At 42.4% G+C, this 21,440-nt stretch overlaps 1 protein-coding gene across 1 annotated transcript in view; it reads left to right on the forward strand.

Moving 5' to 3' along the window:
- LOC117525119 (gonadotropin-releasing hormone receptor-like) overlaps positions 1 to 15,048 on the forward strand; it is a 33,306-nt gene extending 18,258 nt beyond the window's left edge. The window contains exon 3 of the mRNA XM_034186960.1: positions 14,423 to 15,048. Within this exon, the coding sequence (XP_034042851.1) occupies positions 14,423 to 14,943 (521 nt within the window). The 3' untranslated portion in view covers positions 14,944 to 15,048. The remainder of the gene's footprint in view (positions 1 to 14,422) is intronic.
- The last annotated feature ends 6,392 nt before the right edge of the window (positions 15,049 to 21,440 follow it).

Here is a 21,440-nt window from a genome sequence, read left to right on the forward strand (position 1 = left end):
CCAAGCAGAGGAAAAAAATATGGACTCACTCAATTCTGAGGAATAAATTATGGAATCACCCTGTAAATTTCCATCCCCAAAACTAACACCTGCATCAAATCACATCTGCTCGTTGACATTGACCCTATGTCATGAAATTGACCCTATGTGTCTTTTTGCAAGGAATGTTTTCACAGTTTTTGCTCTATGGCAAGATGCATTATCTTCTTGAAAAATGATTTCATCATCCTCAAACATCAGAAAAGTGTCCAAAATATCAACGTAAACTTGTGCATTTATTGATGATGTAATGACAGCCATCTCCCCAGTGCCTTTACCTGACATGCAGCCCCATATCATCAATGACTCTGGAAATTTACATGTTCTCTTCAGGCAGTCATCTTTATAAATCTCATTGGAACGGCACCAAACAAAAGTTCCAGCATCATCACCTTGCCCAATGCAGATTCGAGATTCATCACTGAATATGACTTTCATCCAGTCATCCACAGTCCACGATTGCTTTTCTTTAGCCCATTGTAACCTTGTTTTTTTCTGTTTAGGTGTTAATGATGGCTTTCGTTTAGCTTTTCTGTATGTAAATACCATTTCCTTTAGGCGGTTTCTTACAGTTCGGTCACAGAAGTTGACTCCAGTTTCCTCCCATTCGTTCCTCATTTGTTTTGTTGTGCATTTTCGATTTTTGAGACATATTGCTTTAAGTTTTCTGTCTTGATGCTTTGATGTCTTCCTTGGTCTATCAGTATGTTTGCCTTTCACAACCTTCCCATGTTGTTTGTATTTGGTCCAGAGTTTAGACACAGCTGACTGTGAACAACCAACATCTTTTGCAACATTGCGTGATGATTTACCCTCTTTTAAGAGTTTGATAATCCTCTCCTTTGTTTCAATTGACATCTCTCGTGTTGGAGCCATGATTCATGTCAGTCCACTTGGTGCAACAGCTCTCCAAGGTGTGATCACTCCTTTTTAGATGCAGACTAACAAGCATATGTGATTTGATGCAGGTGTTAGTTTTGGAGATGAAAATTTACAGGGTGATTCCTCAGAATTGAGTGAGTCCATATTTTTTTCCTCTGCTTGGTCTAAAAAAGTAACCGTTACTGACTGCCACAATCTTTTTTTCTTGATTTCTTATAGTGTTTCTTAAAGCCAGAAAGTTGCCATTTGAAATGACTTTAGTTTTGTGTCATGTCTGTGATCTGCTTTTTTCTACAAAATTAAACAACTGAATGAACATCCTCCGAGGCCGGTGATTCCATAATTTTTGCCAGGGGTTGTAGTCCCCATCAGTACTGTAGCTGCAGCATTTTGAATTAACTGAAGGCTTTTCAGGGAACTTTTAGGACAACCTGATAATAATGAATTACAATAGTCCAGCCTAGAGGAAATAAATGCATGAATGAGTTTTTCAGCATCACTCTGAGACAAGACCTTTCTAATTTTAGAGATATTGCACAAATGCAAAAAAGCAGTCCTACATATTTGCTTAATATACACATTGAAGGACATATCCTGATCAAAAATGACTCCAAGATTTCACACAGTATTACTAGAGGTCAGGGTAATGCCATCCAGAGTAAGGATCTGGTTAGACACCATGTTTCTAAGATTTGTGGGGCCAAGTACAATAACTTCAGTTTTATCTATTTAATTTAATCTATTATTAGACTCTATCGGCTTTGCTCAAAAAGTAAATGAGTCCACCCACCACTTATGACTTGACTTATGGTATGGAAATAGAAGACTTAACAGTATTCCCTGAAAACTCCCTTTTGTCTGATCATTTTTTAATAACATTTACATTTACCCTGATGGACTACCCTGCAGTGGGGAATAAGTTTCATTACACTAGAAGTCTTTCAGAAAGCGCTGTAACTAGGTTTAAGGATATGATTCCTTCTTTATGTTCTCTAATGTCATATACCAACACAGAGCAGAGTAGCTACCTAAACTCTGTAAGGGAGTTAGAGTATCTTGTCAATAGTTTTACATCCTCATTGAAGACAACTTTGGATGCTGTAGCTCCTCTGAAAAAGAGAGCTTTAAATCAGAAGTGTCTGACTCCATGGTATAACTCACAAACTCGTAGCTTAAAGCAGATAACCCGTAAGTTGGAGAGGAAATGGCGTCTCACTAATTTAGAAGATCTTCACTTAGCCTGGAAAAAGAGTTTGTTGCTCTATAAGAAAGCCCTTCGTGAAGCTAGGACATCTTTCTACTCATCACTAATTGAAGAAAATAAGAACAACCCCAGGTTTCTTTTCAGCACTGTAGCCAGGCTGACAAAGAGTCAGAGCTCTATTGAGCTGAGTATTCCATTAACTTTAACTAGTAATTACTTCATGACTTTCTTTGCTAACAAAATTTTGACTATTAGAGAAAAAATTACTCATAACCATCCCAAAGATGTATCGTTATCTTTGGCTGCTTTCAGTGATGCCGGTATTTGGTTAGACTCTTTCTCTCCGATTGTTCTGTCTGAGTTATTTTCATTAGTTACTTCATCCAAACCATCAACATGCTTATTAGACCCCATTCCTGCCAGGCTGCTCAAGGAAGTCCTACCATTATTTAATGCTTCAATCTTAAATATGATCAATCTATCTTTGTTAGTTGGTTATGTACCACAGGCCTTTAAGGTGGCAGTAATTAAACCATTACTTAAAAAGCCATCACTTGACCCAGCTATCTTAGCTAATTATAGGCCAATCTCCAACCTTCCTTTTCTCTCAAAGATTCTTGAGAGGGTAGTTGTAAAACAGCTAACTGATCACCTGCAGAGGAATGGTCTATTTGAAGAGTTTCAGTCAGGTTTTAGAATTCATCATAGTACAGAAACAGCATTAGTGAAGGTTACAAATGATCTTCTTATGGCTTCGGACAGTGGACTTATCTCTGTGCTTGTTCTGTTGGACCTCAGTGCTGCTTTTGATACTGTTGACCATAAAATTTTATTACAGAGATTAGAGCATGTCATAGGTATTAAAGGCATTGCGCTGCGGTGGTTTGAATCATATTTGTCTAATAGATTACAGTTTGTTCATGTAAATGGGGAATCTTCTTCACAGACTAAAGTTAATTATGGAGTTCCACAAGGTTCTGTGCTAGGACCAATTTTATTCACTTTATACATGCTTCCCTTGGGCAGTATTATTAGACGGTATTGCTTAAATTTTCATTGTTACGCAGATGATACCCAGCTTTATCTATCCATGAAGCCAGAGGATACGCACCAATTAGCTAAACTGCAGGATTGTCTTACAGACATAAAGACATGGATGACCTCTAATTTCCTGCTTTTAAACTCAGATAAAACTGAAGTTATTGTACTTGGCCCCACAAATCTTAGAAGCATGGTGTCTAACCAGATCGTTACTCTGGATGGCATTTCCCTGATCTCTAGTAATACTGTGAGAAATCTTGGAGTTATTTTTGATCAGGATATGTCATTCAAAGCGCATATTAAACAAATATGTAGGACTGCCTTTTTGCATTTACGCAATATCTCTAAAATCAGAAAGGTCTTGTCTCAGAGTGATGCTGAAAAACTAATTCATGCATTTGTTTCCTCTAGGCTGGACTATTGTAATTCATTATTATCAGGTTGTCCTAAAAGTTCCCTAAAAAGCCTTCAGTTGGTTCAGAATGCTGCAGCTAGAGTACTGACGGGGACTAGCAGGAGAGAGCATATCTCACCCGTGTTGGCCTCCCTTCATTGGCTTCCTGTTAATGCTAGAATAGAATTTAAAATTCTTCTTCTTACTTATAAGGTTTTGAATAATCAGGTCCCATCTTATCTTAGGGACCTCATAGTACCATATTACCCCATTAGAGCGCTTCGCTCTCAGACTGCGGGCTTACTTGTAGTTCCTAGGGTTTGTAAGAGTAGAATGGGAGGCAGAGCCTTCAGCTTTCAGGCTCCTCTCCTGTGGAACCAGCTCCCAATTCAGATCAGGGAGACAGATACCCTCTCTACTTTTAAGATTAGGCTTAAAACTTTCCTTTTCGCTAAGGCTTATAGTTAGGGCTGGATCGGGTGACCCTGGACCATCCCTTGGTTATGTTGCTTTAGACGTAGACTGTGTTTCATAATTATTGTATGGCCTTGCCTTGCAATGTGGAGCACCTTGGGGCAACTGTTTGTTGTGATTTGGCGCTATACAAGAAAAAAGTTGATTGATTGATTGAAGTTGATCTGAATTTAAAAGCAGGAAATTAGAGGTCATCCATGTCTTTATGTCTGTAAGACATTCCTGCAGTTTAACTAATTGGTGTGTCCCCTCTGGCTTCATGGATAGATAAAGCTGGGTATCATCTACGTAACAATGAAAATTTAAGCAATGCTTTCTAATAATACTGCCTAAGGGAAGCATGTATAAAGTGAATAAAATTGGTCCTAGCACAGAACCTTGTGGAACTCCATAATTAACCTTAGTCTGTGAAGAAGACTCCCCATTTACATGAACAAATTGTAATCTATTAGATAAATATGATTCAAACCACCGCAGCGCAGTGCCTTTAATACCTATGGCATGCTCTAATCTCTGTAATAAAATTTTATGGTCAACAGTATCAAAAGCAGCACTGGGGTCTAACAGGACAAGCACAGAGATGAGTCCACTGTCTGAGGCCATAAGAAGATCATTTGTAACCTTCACTAATGCTGTTTCTGTACTATAATGAATTCTAAAACCTGACTGAAACTCTTCAAATAGACCATTCCTCTGCAGATGATCAGTTAGCTGTTTTACAACTACCCTTTCAAGAATTTTTGAGAGAAAAATAAGGTTGGAGATTGGCCTATAATTAGCTAAGATAGCTGGGTCAAGTGATGGCTTTTTAAGTAATGGTTTAATTACTGCCACCTTAAAAGCCTGTGGTACACAACCAACTAATAAAGATAGACTGATCATATTTAAGATCGAAGCATTAATTAATGGTAGGGCTTCCTTGAGCAGCCTGGTAGGAATGGAGACATGTTGATGGTTTGGAGGAAGTAACTAATGAAAATAACTCAGACAGAACAATCGGAGAGAAAGAGTCTGCAGTGAGTGAATAGATAGGCAGATAAATGTTCATCCCCTTAACGACGTCTTCAACCGGTTCAACCAGTCCATGCTCCCCCACCCTCTCCCTCACTCCTCAATCTCTCCTCAATCTGTCTCTCCGCATGCTCCTCCATACATCACTGTGGATGAGGGGCCTCATGTACAAAGTGTGTGTATGCACACAAACGTGGTGTACGTCCGTCTTCACGCTCACATTCAGATGTATCGAAAGTCAAATGACCGTGGAAATGTTCAGTGCGTCACGCAAACATTCTGGTTGGCATACGCATGTTTCTACAGTTATTGTGCACCTTCGATATGTAGAGGTGAGGCTGGGAACCATTAATAGTGTGAAAACAAGTAATCATCAGAGTAATGTGCACACCAGAGACACATTGATGAGCAATTAACACACCCACATGTTTGCAATTACAACCCCTGGCAAAAATTATGGAATCACCGGCCTCAGAGGATGTTCATTCAGTTGTTTAATTTTGTAGAAAAAAAGCAGATCACAGACATGACACAAAACTAAAGTCATTTCAAATGGCAACTTTCTGGCTTTAAGAAACACTATATGAAATCAGGAAAAAAAATTGTGGCAGTCAGTAACAGTTACTTTTTTAGACCAAGCAGAGGGAAAAAAAATATGGACTCACTCAATTCTGAGGAAAAAATTATGGAATCATGAAAAACAAAAGAACGCTCCAACACATCACTAGTATTTTGTTGCACCACCTCTGGCTTTTATAACAGCTTGCAGTCTCTGAGGCATGGACTTAATGAGTGACAAACAGTACTCTTCATCAATCTGGCTCCAACTTTCTCTGATTGCTGTTGCCAGATCAGCTTTGCAGGTTGGAGCCTTGTCATGGACCATTTTCTTCAACTTCCACCAAAGATTTTCAATTAAATTAAGATCCGGACTATTTGCAGGCCATGACATTGACCCTATGTGTCTTTTTGCAAGGATTGTTTTCACAGTTTTTGCTCTATGGCAAGATGCATTATCATCTTGAAAAATGATTTCATCATCCCCAAACATCCTTTCAATTGATGGGATAAGAAAAGTGTCCAAAATATCAACGTAAACTTGTGCATTTATTGATGATGTAATGACAGCCATCTCCCCAGTGCCTTTACCTGACATGCAGCCCCATATCATCAGTGACTGTGGAAATTTACATGTTCTCTTCAGGCAGTCATCTTTATAAATCTCATTGGAACGGCACCAAACAAAAGTTCCAGCATCATCACCTTGCCCAATGCAGATTCGAGATTCATCACTGAATATGACTTTCATCCAGTCATCCACAGTCCCCGATTGCTTTTCCTTAGCCCATTGTAACCTTGTTTTTTTCTGTTTAGGTGTTAATGATGGCTTTCGTTTAGCTTTTCTGTATGTAAATCCCATTTCCTTTAGGCGGTTTCTTACAGTTCGGTCACAGACGTTGACTCCAGTTTCCTCCCATTCGTTCCTCATTTGTTTTGTTGTGCATTTTCAATTTTTGAGACATATTGCTTTAAGTTTTCTGTCTTGACGCTTTGATGTCTTCCTTGGTCTACCAGTATGTTTGCTTTTAACAACCTTCCCATGTTGTTTGTATTTGGTCCAGAGTTTATACACAGCTGACTGTGAACAACCAACATCTTTTGCAACATTGCTTGATGATTTACCCTCTTTTAAGAGTTTGATAATCCTCTCCTTTGATTCAGTTGACATCTCTCGTGTTGGAGCCATGATTCATGTCAGTCCACTTGGTGCAACAGCTCTCCAAGGTGTGATCTCTCCTTTTTAGATGCAGACTAACGAGCAGATCTGATTTGATGCAGGTGTTAGTTTTGGGGATGAAAATTTACAGGGTGATTCCATAATTTTTTCCTCAGAATTGAGTGAGTCCATATTTTTTTCCCTCTGCTTGGTCTAAAAAAGTAACCGTTACTGACTGCCACAATTTTGCCAAAGTCAGTGTTACTGGAGTTCCGTGCAGAACTGCGGCTGGCCCAGAGCGCAATACGGCGAGGAGCCAGGTGGTTGTCTGTGCACACACAGGTGCTGCCACACTGGGCTTCTTGACAACAGAATCATTCCAGCTGAAGCTGACCGATTGATCAGAAGTGTGCCAGTCAACCTTGCACTGAGCCATGCCAGGTGTGTGGGACACAATCATCCGAATTTCATCCAGGTACACTGCAATTTGCAGTGAGAGCGGGTTTCCCTAATCGGAGCTGTTGACTGTACACATATTGCTATAACAGTGCCATCACATGATAAATTTGTTTTTGGTAATAGGAAGCAATTTCATTCCATCAATGTGGCTCTATTCATTCATTCATTCTCTGTTTGTGCTCTGAGCGCCCCATAGTGGATGAACCATCAACTTGTCATAACTCCTTCATGCATTTTCTGATTTGCTTGAAACTTGAACTGTATGATGAGTGTCTGCCCCTGCACGCCCCTGCCCACATCTGGTCACAAGGGGATACGCTGGCCCGGGGAGGCGGTGACACTAAATACGAGGGCTCGTATATGACTGCTTGTAGTCCTCGTTATTATCATTATTTATTTTGTTCTTTGATGGTGGAACTACAGCTTCTTAACAAGCCATCGATTGGATGTCTGTGTTCAGTATTTGTCAGTAAATGTGTGTGAATGTCAGCGGCCGCGCCCCTCGCTGTTTTAATGTCAGTGTGTCCGCTTTTTTTCTACAAAATTAAACAACTGAATGAACATCCTCCGAGGCCGGTGATTCCATAATTTTTGCCAGGGGTTGTATTAGATATTTATGTTGTAATGGATTGGTAAAACAGTTGCATTGTCTTCCTGTTTTCCTGTTCATGTGTTAGATAATGTATCTGTAAAATTATGTTTATTACGTCCGCCAAGGATGTAATAAAATCACCTGCATTTATTTGTCTGTCTGTTAGTTACCAGGATTACATCAAAACTGCTGCACAGATTGCGACGTAATTTTCACCACAGATAGATATTAGGCCAAGGAAGAACTCATAAAATTTTGGAGTTGATCTAGATCCAGATCAACTCACTTTATATACGCTTCGAAGGATTACTGTTAACAGGATTATGTCAAAACTACTGCAGGGATTTTGACAACGTTTTTAACACAGATACATTACACCAAATACACCAAATTTTCACCACCTATGCATATTAGGCCATGGAAGACTCCATTAAATTTTGGAGGTGATCCAGATCCAAATTCGGATTCTGGATCAAGATTTCACTTTATGTACACTTTGAAGGATTAAGTCAATCCTACTTAATGGATTTTGACGAAAGTTTCAACACAGATACATATTAGGGAAGACTCCATTAAATTTTGGAGGTGATCTGGATCCGGATTCTGGATCAAGTTTCACTTTATATAGTCTTTGAAGAATTACGTCAAAACTACTTCATGGATTCTCACCACATTTTCACCACAGATACATATGAGGCCGTGGAAGACGCCATTAAATTTTGGAGGTGAACTGGATCCGGATTAGATAAGATAAAACTTTTTTGATTTCACAATGAAGAAATTCACTTGTTACATCAGCTCTTAGTAAACACACAAGATGAGTGCAAGTAAAAAGGAAATGTGCGTCAAACAGCATGTGCAAAGATAAAACAATAGTAATAATACTTGTAACAATACAATAAAATACGAAAATGAAGTAGAAAGTATATATATATATATATATATATGTCCATAAAGTATAGGTCCTTTTTATTTTTTTCAAAAACTATATGGATTTCATTCATATGTTTTTACGTCAGACATGCTTGAACCCTCGTGCGCATGCGTGAGTTTTTCCACGCCTGTCGGTGACGTCATTCGCCTGTGAGCACTCCTTGTGGGAGGAGTCGTCCAGCCCCTCGTCGGAATTCCTTTGTCTGAGAAGTTGCTGAGAGACTGGCGCTTTGTTTGATCAAAATTTTTTCTAAACCTGTGAGACACATCGAAGTGGACATGGTTTGAAAAATTAAGCTGGTTTTCAGTGAAAATTTTAACGGCTGATGAGAGATTTTGAGGTGATACTGTCGCTTTAAGGACTTCCCACGGTGCGAGACGTCGCGCAGCGCTCTCAGGCGGCGTCATCAGCCTGTTTCAAGCTGAAAACCTCCACATTTCAGGCTCTATTGATCCAGGACGTCGTGGGAGAACAGAGAAGTTTCAGAAGATGTCGGTTTCAGCATTTTATCCGGATATTCCACTGTTAAAGGAGATTTTTTTAATGAAAGACGTGCGGACGGGTCTGCGCGTCAGCTCGCAGCCGCCGCGACGCTCCGCTACAGGAAAAACACCTCTGTTGGAAGCCTTAAGGACAAGTTGGAACATGTCCAGCTGTTAAACAATTTCTCATATACTCACTCCACTGAAAGCCATCAAAAGCCGCCTGGATTTTACAAATGGTTATCAACACGGAGGTGTTTTTCCTGTGCCGCCACACCGCGCCGGCTGCGTCCCAACGCGCGGCTCCGTCCGCACGTCTTTCATTAAAAAAATCTCCTTTAACAGTGGAATATCCGGATAAAATGCTGAAACCGACTTCTTCTGAAACTTCTCTGTTCTCTCACGACGTCCTGGATCAATAGAGCCTGAAATGTGGAGGTTTTCAGCTTGAAACAGGCTGATGACACCGCCTGAGAGCGCTGAGCGACGTCTCGCACCGTGGGAAGTCCTTAAAGCGACAGTATCACCTCAAAATCACTCAGGGGCTGGACGACTCCACAAGGAGTGCTCACAGGCGAATGACGTCACCGACAGGCATGGAACAACTCACGCATGCGCACGAGGGTTCAAGCATGAAAAAAATAAAAAGGACCTATACTTTATGGACAGCCCTCGTATATATATATATATATATATATATATATATATATATATATATACATATATATATATATACAATAATTGGGATTATAAAAGGAGCATCTTATTTACAATATGTGAAGTAAAGTTTAGATGTGATATGGTGACACTAGTGCTGGAATTTATAAACAAGTTGTTATTGCACATGATTTGTAGACATATTATTGCATATGGTTATTGTACAGTCTGACAGCAGCAGGGAGGAACAACCTGCGGTATCATTCCTTCTTGCACCGAGGGTGCTTCAGTCTGTCACTGAAGGAGCTGCTCAGCTCCACTACAGTCCAGTGCAGAGAGTGAGAGGAGTTGTCCATGATGGATGTGAGCTTGGCTAACACCCTCCTCTCAGCCACTTTGTCCAAAGAGTCCAGAGGACAGCCCAGGACAGAGGTGGACTTCCTGACCAGCTGTTCAGTCTCTCCTGTCCCGCTCTGTGCTGCCCAGGGCCCAAGAGAGAGTGGATTCTGGATCAAGTTTCACTTTATATAGTCTTTGGAAGGATTATGTCAAAACTAGGCTACTTCATGGATTCTCATCAAATTTTCACCACGGATACATTTTAGTCCATGGAAGACTCCATTAAATTTTGGACGTGATCCGAATCTGGATTCTGTTTCAAGATTTCACTTTATATATGCTTTAAAGGATTACATCAAAACTACTTCACAGATTCTCACCATATTTGTACCACAGATAGATATTAGGCATGGAAGACTCCACTGAATTTTGGAGGTGATCCAGATCCGGATTCTGAATCAAAATTTCACTTTATATAGGCTTTGAGGGATTTCTTCAAAATTACTTCACAGATTCTCACCAAATTAGTACCACAGATAGACATTAGGGCATGGAAGACTCCATTAAATTTTGGAGGTGATCCAGATCTGGATTGGTCAAATGTCAGAAATCTCTGATTTCTCTTGTTATAGATATAACATCTTGTTCAGATGTGCTGCGCTGCAGCAATGAGATCCATTGACTCATAGTGACACACAGTGTTTTTGAATAGAATGCGCAATGTTCAAGTCTAGTTCACAAAATTAATGCGTACCAGAAGTTTTGAACATTTCAAAATTTTCTTTACGCACTAGCACGCACAGCTCACGCACAGTTTACAACCGTTTACAATAAGTTTACTCATTGCGAGAATCAAATTTATGCAAGTGTAAAGGCACCTTAAATCAATCATATTCTACACTGGTAATATCTCGTTTTCATTGCATCATATACCATGCTCAATTAGTTCTTCATTTTTTCTTCTTTCATACAAATTCTTTGTCAATTTCTTTGTCTTTAATTTGTCAAAATTAGACAAATTGATCAATAAAATTTAACCATTACCAAGCCAAACACACTTTTGCTTACTTTTTATATCATGTGAGAACATCAGCTGACACTGATTTTGTGGAACATATCAAAAACTGTTGCTACAGGAACTAACAAACATCTTTCAATTTTGGTGCTGTTATCCACTCTGTCCCCATAATTTTGCTTACAGCCCTCACTGCTGACTCTGTGCTAGCTAGCCTACCCCCCTCCACACACACACACACACACACACATGCTCCCAGTAACTCTTTACTGTTTCATGTGTATTCCGTGTGACAGGGTCCCAAATAAATGATCCCTGCATGTCTCCACATCATTCTCAACACACACTCTGCATAATTTATTTTCTGTTGACTGAAGGGACAGCGAGGGGAATCCCAGCTCCAGGGTCTATTTACATGGATTTGCATATTTAAATAGGGGTGAGGAAAAGGAGGAGCTTGGTGCGTGTGCATATTCACTCAATTTCACGTTGATTGGGATGTACAATCGGAACATCCGTGTATCTATGTGTAAGCACACTTTGATACAGTTGGATATTTTTGCACTTACACCAGTTTCTGGGTTTTGGCGTACTCCATGTTTCAATAGGAAATTCATGCAAGTCTTTGTACATGAGGCCCCAGGTCAGAGGACAGTTGAGGAAGCTTCATCCCGGGAAAGTAGCAGGCTCGGACCAGGTGTGTCCCCAACTACTGAAGACCTGTGTGAACTGCTACAACGTATCTTCAACCTTAGTCTGCAGCTAGAGAGGAAGTGCCCACCCACTGAAAGACATCATGCATCATTCTAGTTCCTAAGAAGAACCGGCCCAGTGAGCTGAATGACGTTCGACCAGTGGCACTTACTTCCCACCTGATGAAGACGTTGGACCAGCTCTTCCTCAGCCTCCTCAAACAGCGGATGCAAGATACCCAGGACTGTCTGCAGCTTGCATCTGTTGGTGTGGAGGATGCCATCCTCTGACTACTACACTGAACCCACTCACACCTGGATAAGGGAAGCGGCACAGTGAGAATTCTCTTCCTGAACTTCTCGAGCACCTTCAACACCATCCAGCCCCTTGTCCTTCAGGACAAACAGGATGCGAGTGGACCCCTGCCTAGTCACTTGGATCTCCAGCCACCACACTGACAGGCTGCAGTATGTCAGGCTAAGGGACACCACGTCTAATACTGTGATCAGCAGCACTGGAGCACCACAGGGCACGGCGCTGGCCCTCTTCTCTTCACCCTGCATACCTCGGACCTGCTACATCTCTGAGCTGTGTCACATCCAGAATTTCACAGATAACAAAGCCATTGTTGGATGCATCAGGGATGACAGAGAGGAGGAGGACAGGAGCCTAGTGAAAGACTTTGCTGCCTGGTGCCACACAAACCATCTACAGCTCAGCACCTCAAAGACAAAGGAGCTGGTCATTGACTTTGGGAAGTCCAAACCAAGACCGCGACCAGTTCTGGTCAAGGGAGTTGAGGTTGAGGCTGTGGATTCCTACAAGTACCTGTGGCTGGACAGCAAACTAGACTGGACAACCCACACCAACCACCTGTACAGGAAGGGACAGAGCAGGCTATACTTTCTGAGGAGGCTGCAGTCGTTTAACATCTGCATGAAAGTCCTGTGGATGTTCTACCCGTCATTAGTAGCCAGTGTCCTCTTTTACATTGTGGTGTGCTGGGGGGCAGCACATCCAAGAAGAAGACATCCAGGCTGGACAAACTGATCAGGTGGGCTGGCTCTGTTGTTGGCATGAAGCTTGACTCTCTGGTGATGGTGGCAGAGAAGAACACTGGACAAACTGCTGGACATTATGGACGATGCCAGTCACCCTCTGCACACCGTCATCAGCAACCAGAGGAGCCTCTTCAGCCACAGACTCCTGCTCCTTCACAGGTGCAGGACCAACAGACTGAAAAACTCCTTTGGCCCTCAGGCCATCAGACTGTACAGCTGCTCACTCAGGGGGAGGAGGAGTAACAGGAAGACAGAGGAGAGGGTAGTTGTAGCCAGTAAGACAGTATTTCTGGTATTTATATTTGTATCTAGATTTTGCAAATTGTCTCTTCTACTTTTGATACTCTGTGTGCTTCTTACCCTGTGTGCTGCTATCCAATGCTGTTGGAACCTCAATTTCCCTGAGGGGGTCTTTCCAAGGGATTAATAAAGAGCTGTCTAATGTAATCTAATCTAATCTTGTTTAACATAATAACTGAAAAACAATAAATGGTATCTTCTTGTAATTGTCTAAATTAAACTGGCACACAGTCAGACGAAAAATAGATTTCAGTCAAAAAGCAACATTTCTTTGTTTTTCCTTAAGTAATATCCCATAGCCCTGCCTGTCACCTGATGAACACTGCTACCTGTCTTTATGTAATGGTAAAAAACCCAAAGACAAGAATTAGGACCCAAAGTTGCTGAGAACAGACCGAAATGAAAAATGAAACAATTTATTGTAGTAACACAATGAGTAGAAAATGTACAAAGCTGAGGAGCCAGGCACTGAAGGAGGGAGAAATCCGCTGGAACCGTAATAGACACAGTGGAACCTCAAACCAGATGGCAGCGGAGAGGAGTCCAGACCCAGACAGGACCAGGTGGCTGCAAAGGCGCTGATGGAACCCGAAAATGCTGAGGACACGGAAAAATGGAGTTAGTACTAGTCAAAAACCAAAACAGACAAAAAGGCCAGAATACCCTTTAGGCTAAACTGAATTTCCGGCATCTGAATGAGTGAAGAGGCGAGGTATATATCCACGTGGGGATGAGTGAGAACACTTGAATCCAATCAACTCCAACTGCAGACTTGAGACGGCACAGCAAGGGAGGGGGAGTGAGGGAGACAAAGGCAGCACACCACTTTATGTTGGGTGGATGCTAGACTGATGATGGGAATTAGGAGTAGGTGTGATTGAACGCACAGGGAAGTTGTCTGCCATCTGCCGGACTTGTCTGGGCCTGTTGCAGGGAATAATCATGTCATTGCATGCATGATGGAAATTAGCTTGTTTGTCAGTTTGTCTGTTGACCGTCAAGGCCACAATAGTGTGTTGTTGTACGTGATGTGAAAACCATAGTTAAAATGGCATCAGTCTTACATTAAGTATTGCCTCATTTTATTTGCATTATTTTAAGTCTTGTTCTTGTCCTCTGTTCTTTCAGTTCCTTCCAGTGAAGTACATTTACGCTGTTCAAAGAATAACATCCCCAGAGCTCGGATGAGAACTCTAAAAATGAGCATTGTGATCGTACTGTCTTTTATTATATGCTGGACCCCGTACTACCTGCTGGGCTTCTGGTACTGGTTCTTTCCTGACAACCTGAAAGGGAAGGTCTCCCAGTCACTGACCCACATTCTGTTCATCTTTGGGCTCGTCAACGCCTGCCTGGACCCCATCATCTACGGCCTGTTCACCATTCCCTTTGGAAAGGGGCGCCGCAGGCATTCGCGTAATACAGGCTCATATCTGGATAATAACACGGTTATAACAGGTTCCTTCACATGCGCTGCCAATTCTTTGCTACTGAAAAAAGACGTGACCGCTGCCACTCAAGAGAGGTTTTTATTGTCCAATGAAAAGCCCAGTAAAGTTGAGTTGGGCTGCTCAAGAAACAGCTATTTCACAACATGCAATGATGCAGGGAGCAATACAGATCAGTCTGGGCCAGAAAGCATTTTATGAGATGCCTCCTGCAGCTGTGTCACTCCTTATGTTGATCACTATCTAAAGACATCATTTAGTGTTTCTACTAAATAATTTCCAGAAGCATTGAATGATTTAAGCCATTTTAAAACAGAACAATTTTTCACAACAGTTTTATTTAATGTTTCATGCATTTTGCAACAGTAAAAAGTAAATAAAGAAATTAATAAATGAACATCTGAAGCAATTATTTAATTTGGTATGGTGAGCATATCAAACTTATTTTCTAAACCAATGATTTCATTTAATGTTTCACAGCAGAAAATAATTTTCATATGTAACTGTACGATAAATGTTTTCACAATTTCTCACAGAATTTGTTTATTTAAGCTTCAAATGGTAAATTATGTTGAACCAATTGTTTTATGTAGTGTTTCGAACATTGCAGAACAGTGAATCATTTTGTAATAGAATTGCTTCATTTAGTGTATCAAGTAGTTCAAAACAATCATTTTCTGAAGCAGTTATTTTAGTGCTTTGAAAACAGTCAATAATTTTCAGAAGCAACTCTGTCGTGCTGGGTTTTGAATATTTCAAAACAGTGAAGACTTTTTTTGAAGCAAATGCTTCATTTAGTGGCTCAGTCTTTTTGACACGATTATGGAGGCACTTGTCTTAGTTGTGTTTAAAGTATTTTTAAACAGTCTTTTGGGGGAAAATTGCTGCATTTCCCTTTTGAAACAGTGTATCCTTTTCAGCAGTAATTATTTTATTTAGACTTTTCAACATTTTGAAAGAGAATATCACTTCCTGAAGCAGTGCTTTTAGTTGCATCAAACACAAAGTGACAGTGAATCATTTCTACCATTAAGACTCAGGAGGTAAACGAGTTGAAGGCGGGTGCAGCGCAGGACAGCGCTGTTTCTGCTGGAACGACTTGAACATTTATTTCATAAATTGAAATTGTACAAATGAGAGTGTTTTGGGGTTGGTCCCCTTTTATGATAGCGTTGGGGTATATTACACTTGAATCCTGCCGTTGGAAGAAGGTGGTCTGGAGCCTATCCCCAGGAAATGGACAGAGACCAACTGGTGATGGTGGAGTGGAGGAGGGTGCAGTACAGGACAGTGCTGGTTATACAGGAACCAGCGAAGGCGACATGAAAAGGAGGGAGAGGTGAGGTCAGTGACAGATAGGGACCAATGGGAGGCAGCAGAACGCAGAGGCAGGACCAAAACCAACTAGGAGGTGGTGTGGTGGAGTAGGCAACGCCTCAGACAGCATGTGTAACCAGGTGAAAAGGTCAGTTAGGACTGCCATCTATAAATGGCTTTGGCATTTTCTATTAGTCGCCATTGATGCCAAAATTTAGAATATCTGCTTCTGAATAGCTAACAGGTCTTATTAATTAGCAAATGTGAGGAGAGTTAAACCTGAGTCTTTCTGAGTTTTCTGAGTCTTTTAGAACCTGCACTACACTCCATTTCCTGATGCACCTGGTTCATTCTCTTCAGTTTGAAAAACCTTTTATCTACAAAGAATATATGCTGAATATTTCAAAAGGTATTTAAATTGCTAATCCTCCCCAAGCTCTGCTGTTTGATTATTGTTGAGTGTGAAATTCAATAATTCTTTGAGCTTCAAAAATGTGAAGCTTCAGTTCTTCAACTCTGTTTAATAAATATCTTCAGTTGATGGATGATTGGTTGGACAAAATAGAACTTTTTATGATACCAGTTAAAAATGAAATTTTGTTGGGCTTTTGTTGTTTCAATATTTTCTGACAATAAACAGTGAATTGATTTGTTGAAAAATGAATACAAAGATCTGTATTTAGCTGACCTAAAGCTCACAGTTTATATCTATAGCAGCAATCCTGAAATAAATGTGTTCACTTGTATTTGGAATGTCTATTTGTCTTTGTCACAACTGTTGCCAATGTATTTCATTATTGTAATTATTTGTAAATTAAAAAGCAAGAATTCCTGTATTGAGAAAAGGATATTGAAGCGTGTAATTGCCTGGCAGCAGGCAGATTTGGATTTGCATAGAAAAGCAGCAGGATTTCTCTTATGAAAATACATTTGCATGAGTGCAGATAAGAACAAGGACCCCTGACGGGCCTGCTGCCTAGAATCACTGATGACTCACAGCAAACACAAAGGCCATTTCTCCCCTGGAGACTTGGCTAACAAATTTTATCACATGCAAAACAAAGATAAATTAGTTTTCATGTGGTAATATTCTCATAAAATTCATGATAATTCAATTCAGTTTTATTAATATAGCCTAAAACAGAATACAGTGTACACAACATAATGTTCTTGAACCCTCATAACAGATAGGACATAACAGCATGACAGGGCACTGATCTTGGAAATAAATCTATGGGACTTTTACATATGTGTGTGTATATATATATATATATATATATATATATATATATATATATATATATATATATATATATATATATATATATGTGTGTGTGTGTGTGTGTGTGTGTGTGTGTGTGTGTGTGTGTGTGCATGCGTGCATTAATACATTAATGTGTCAACCAATGTCAACCAAATATCAAATTTGAAATGTCAGTCTTATTCCAACGATTTTCCAATGTAAGATTTTCCATATCCTCATTTTAAAATTTAAAGAAACAAAAAACTTGATTTATTTATAGTAGTAATGAATAATGATGTGACTGAATAATGTGATTAAATCTTGAAAATAAATGATGTCCATTGTTTTTTCACATAAATTATGTATTTTTAAAGGGCAAACAATTTTACATCTGACCTATTGAAATTGATTTCTAAATGTATATTTATCAACATTATTTTGAAAATATTCTTATATTCAACATGCCTAACATTTTTGTACAGAATGATATAGTATATCAACAATGGTAACAGTTAACTTAACTTAACTTTCTTCGTAGAGCCCCACACACAGGTGTAGCTGTTTCATTTGAGTGAGGTTTCAGTTTAAACATCACCAAAGTCTCGTAATTCTGATGTTGCTCACAGATGTTCTGCTGCTACAGACCTAATTTAGGCAAGGGCACAGCTCATCTTAAACTTCTGTAACATATGTCACATCATATACTGTTGTGTGGGCCGTTCAAAGAGGAGGTACTGCTGGCCCAACACCAGAGGGCGCCCTGCCTGTAGACGGGCTTCAGGCACCAGAGGGCGCAGTCGCCGCCAGGAGCACCAGGAACTCTGACAGCTGTCATCCATCACCTCATCATGCCATCCATAAAAGCCTGGAGAAGACACCACACCTCTGCCGAGAAAGCGTCTCAATTATTCAGGTAGACACTCAGCCATTCTATTCAGTTGTGACGTTCTTCACGTCTGTATTAGTAGTAAAGTTGCTTTCTGAGTTTGCAGCTTCTCCACGGTCTGCCAAGTCGAAGGGAGTGGTAAGAGGTGGCGTTTTCCACTCTTCACTCACATACTTGTGTAGTGGAGTCTGCACGGATAACCAGAGGAAGTAGTGGGATTGGGAGGTGGTGTTTTCTCCCTTTATCAGGAGTACTCTGCTGACTGTTTACTGGGTGTGTGCACACACACCCACTCTTGACTGTTTCTGTTTCCTGCCAGCAGTACCCGATCTGACAGCTGGAGACGGTGGCCACCTGGTGACTCAGGACTTGGCGGCTCTGGAGTGTTCTGGATCCGTTGGCGGTGGAAATCGTGTGGGTCCCGACTCTTCTCTGGACAGGCGTCTCCTATCCTCGAGCCTGTCCACACGACACCAACTGTATAATTTACCATAGTATTGAATTGTATCTGTATCCGTTGTGCACATTTCACAACATTAAAAGTGTTACTTCTTATTTCCATTGACCGTTCATTTACGCCCCCTGTTGTGGGTCCGTGTCATTACACTTTTCACAACAGGATTTCTCGGCCATCATCATGGATCCTGAGGGGTAGTCAACCATTGAGTGAACCACCAATGGAAACGCAGGGTGCACGGGGGCCAGCAGGAGGCGTACTAGGTGAGCTGCAGCAAATCCTAATCGCCTTCACTGCTCGGTTGGACTTGGTAACCGAGCAGAACGTTATCCTCAATCGGAGGATGGAGGCTCTCACCGCTCAGGTGGAAGCGCATGCGCAGGGTGCTGCTGCTGCACCTCCTCCTGCTGCCCGAGTGCCTGATACAGATATTCCAGTGGCCGTTCAATGACCCCCCCCCCCCCCCCCCCGAAGCATACATAAGCCCTCCAGAGCCGTACGGAGGCTGTGTCGAGACGTGCACTGACTTTTTAATGCAGTGTTCGCTCGTCTTTTCACAGCGTCCGGTTATGTATGCGTCGGACGCTAGCAGGGTGGCTTATGTGGTAAATCTGCTTCGAGGAGAGGCACGCGCCTGGGCTACGGCGCTTTGGTTCAGAACTCACGGCTCCTAACTACATACACTGGGTTTGTGCGGGAGTTCAAACAAGTATTTGATCACCCCAATAGAGGCGAGACCGCTTCGAACGTGCTGCTGTCGATGAGACAGGGGCATCGATGCGCAGCTGAATATGCAGTCGACTTCCGCATCGCGGCAGCGAGGTCCGGCTGGAATAACGTTGCCCTTCGCGCCGCCTTCGTAAACGGACTGTCTCCGGTCCTGAAGGAGCATTTGCTGGCGAAGGATGAGCCGCGGGATTTCGATGGGCTTGTCGATCTAGTTATACGGCTAGACAACCGACTAGAAGAACATCGCCGGGAGCAAGGCGAGGGGCGTGGCCTTCCGGGTCCGAACGGATGTCGTCGTCCCCCCGCTCCACTGCCAGAGCACTCCGTGAGGCGACAGCTCCCCCTGCTGATGAAGCTATGGACACGAGCAGGGCTAAAGTAAAATCAGAAAACAGACAACGGAGGCTGGCCCACGGGGAGTGTTTTTCTGCGGCTCGAGTGAGCATATACAGAGAAATTGCCCCAAACGGTCAAACTACAACGCCCGCCCTTAGAGACTGGGCTAAGGGTGGGCCATAACATTCACGAGGGGAAATCCCGCAAATCCGCACGAATCCCAGTTATGATCCTGAGTGGGGATCTCACCCTTCACGCCCCAGCACTGGTGGACACGGGGTCGGAGGGGAATCTGCTGGACAGCAGATGGGCTAGGGAGGTAGGGCTCCCTCTAGTGGCCTTACCGTCACCTTTGTCGGTTCGGGCACTATATGGCACCCTTCTCCCATTAATCACACACCAGACACAGCCATTGACATTGGTCATGTCTGGGAATCACAGGGAGGAGATTGTGTTTTATGTAACACCTTCTACCTCCCGGGTGATTTTGGGTTATCCCTGGATGGTAAAACACAATCCCCGGATTGATAGGCCGTCTGGGGTTGTAACGCAGTGGAGCGAAACATGCCACCGGGAATGTTTAGGATCCTCGGTTCCACCTGGTGTACTAGCCAAGGAGGAGGTTCAAGTCCCCCCCAATCTCGCAGCGGTGCCAGCTGAGTACCATGATCTTGCTGACGTGTTCAGCAAGGATCTGGCACTTACGCTGCCCCCGCACCATCCGTACGATTGTGCCATAGATTTGGTACCAGGCGCTGAGTACCCGTCCAGCAGGTTGTACAACCTCTCACGTCCGGAACGCGAATCAATGGAGACCTACATCCGGGACTCTTTGGCTGCCAGGTTGATCCGGAACTCCACATCCCCGATGGGGGCTGGTTTCTTTTTTGTGGGGAAGAAGAACGGCGGACTCCGTCCATGCATTGATTACAGAGGGCTGAACGAGATCACGGTTCGCAACCGATACCCCTTACCTCTGCTGGATTTGGTGTTCACACCCCTGCATGGAGCCCAAATTTTCACCAAGTTGGATCTTAGAAATGCGTATCACCTGGTTCGGATCCGGAAGGGAGACGAGTGGAAGACGGCATTTAACACCCCCTTAGGTCATTTTGAGTACCTGGTCATGGCGTTCGGTCTCACCAATGCGCCCGCGACGTTCCAAGCATTGGTTAATGACGTCTTGCGGGACTTCCTGCATCGGTTCATCTTCATATATCTGGACGATATTCTCATCTTCTCCCCAGATCCTGAGACCCATGTTAAGCATGTATGTCAGGTCCTGCAGCGGTTGTTGGAGAACCAGCTGTTTGTGAAGGGCGAGAAGTGTGAGTTCCACTGCGCTTCTTTGTCCTTCCTGGGGTTCATAATCTCCTCCAACTCCGTCGCCTCTGATCCGGCCAAGGTTGCGGCGGTGAGAGATTGGCCCCAACCAACAAGCCGTAGGACGCTGCGACAGTTCCTCGGTTTTGCGAATTTTTATCGGAGTTTCATTAAGGGCTACAGTCAGGTTGTTAGCCCCCTGACAGCCCTGACCTCCACTAAAGTCCCCTTCACCTGGTCGGATCGGTGCGAAGCCGCGTTTAAGGAGTTGAAACGTCGGTTCTCGACTGCACTAGTTCTGGTGCAGCCTGACCCTGATCGCCAGTTTATTGTCGAAGTGGATGTCTCTGACTCAGGGATAGGAGCCGTGCTGTCCCAGAGTGGGGAGTCCGATAAGGTACTCCATC

Source organism: Thalassophryne amazonica, chromosome 2 (assembly GCF_902500255.1).
Source record: "Thalassophryne amazonica chromosome 2, fThaAma1.1, whole genome shotgun sequence".
NCBI lineage: Eukaryota > Metazoa > Chordata > Actinopteri > Batrachoidiformes > Batrachoididae > Thalassophryne > Thalassophryne amazonica.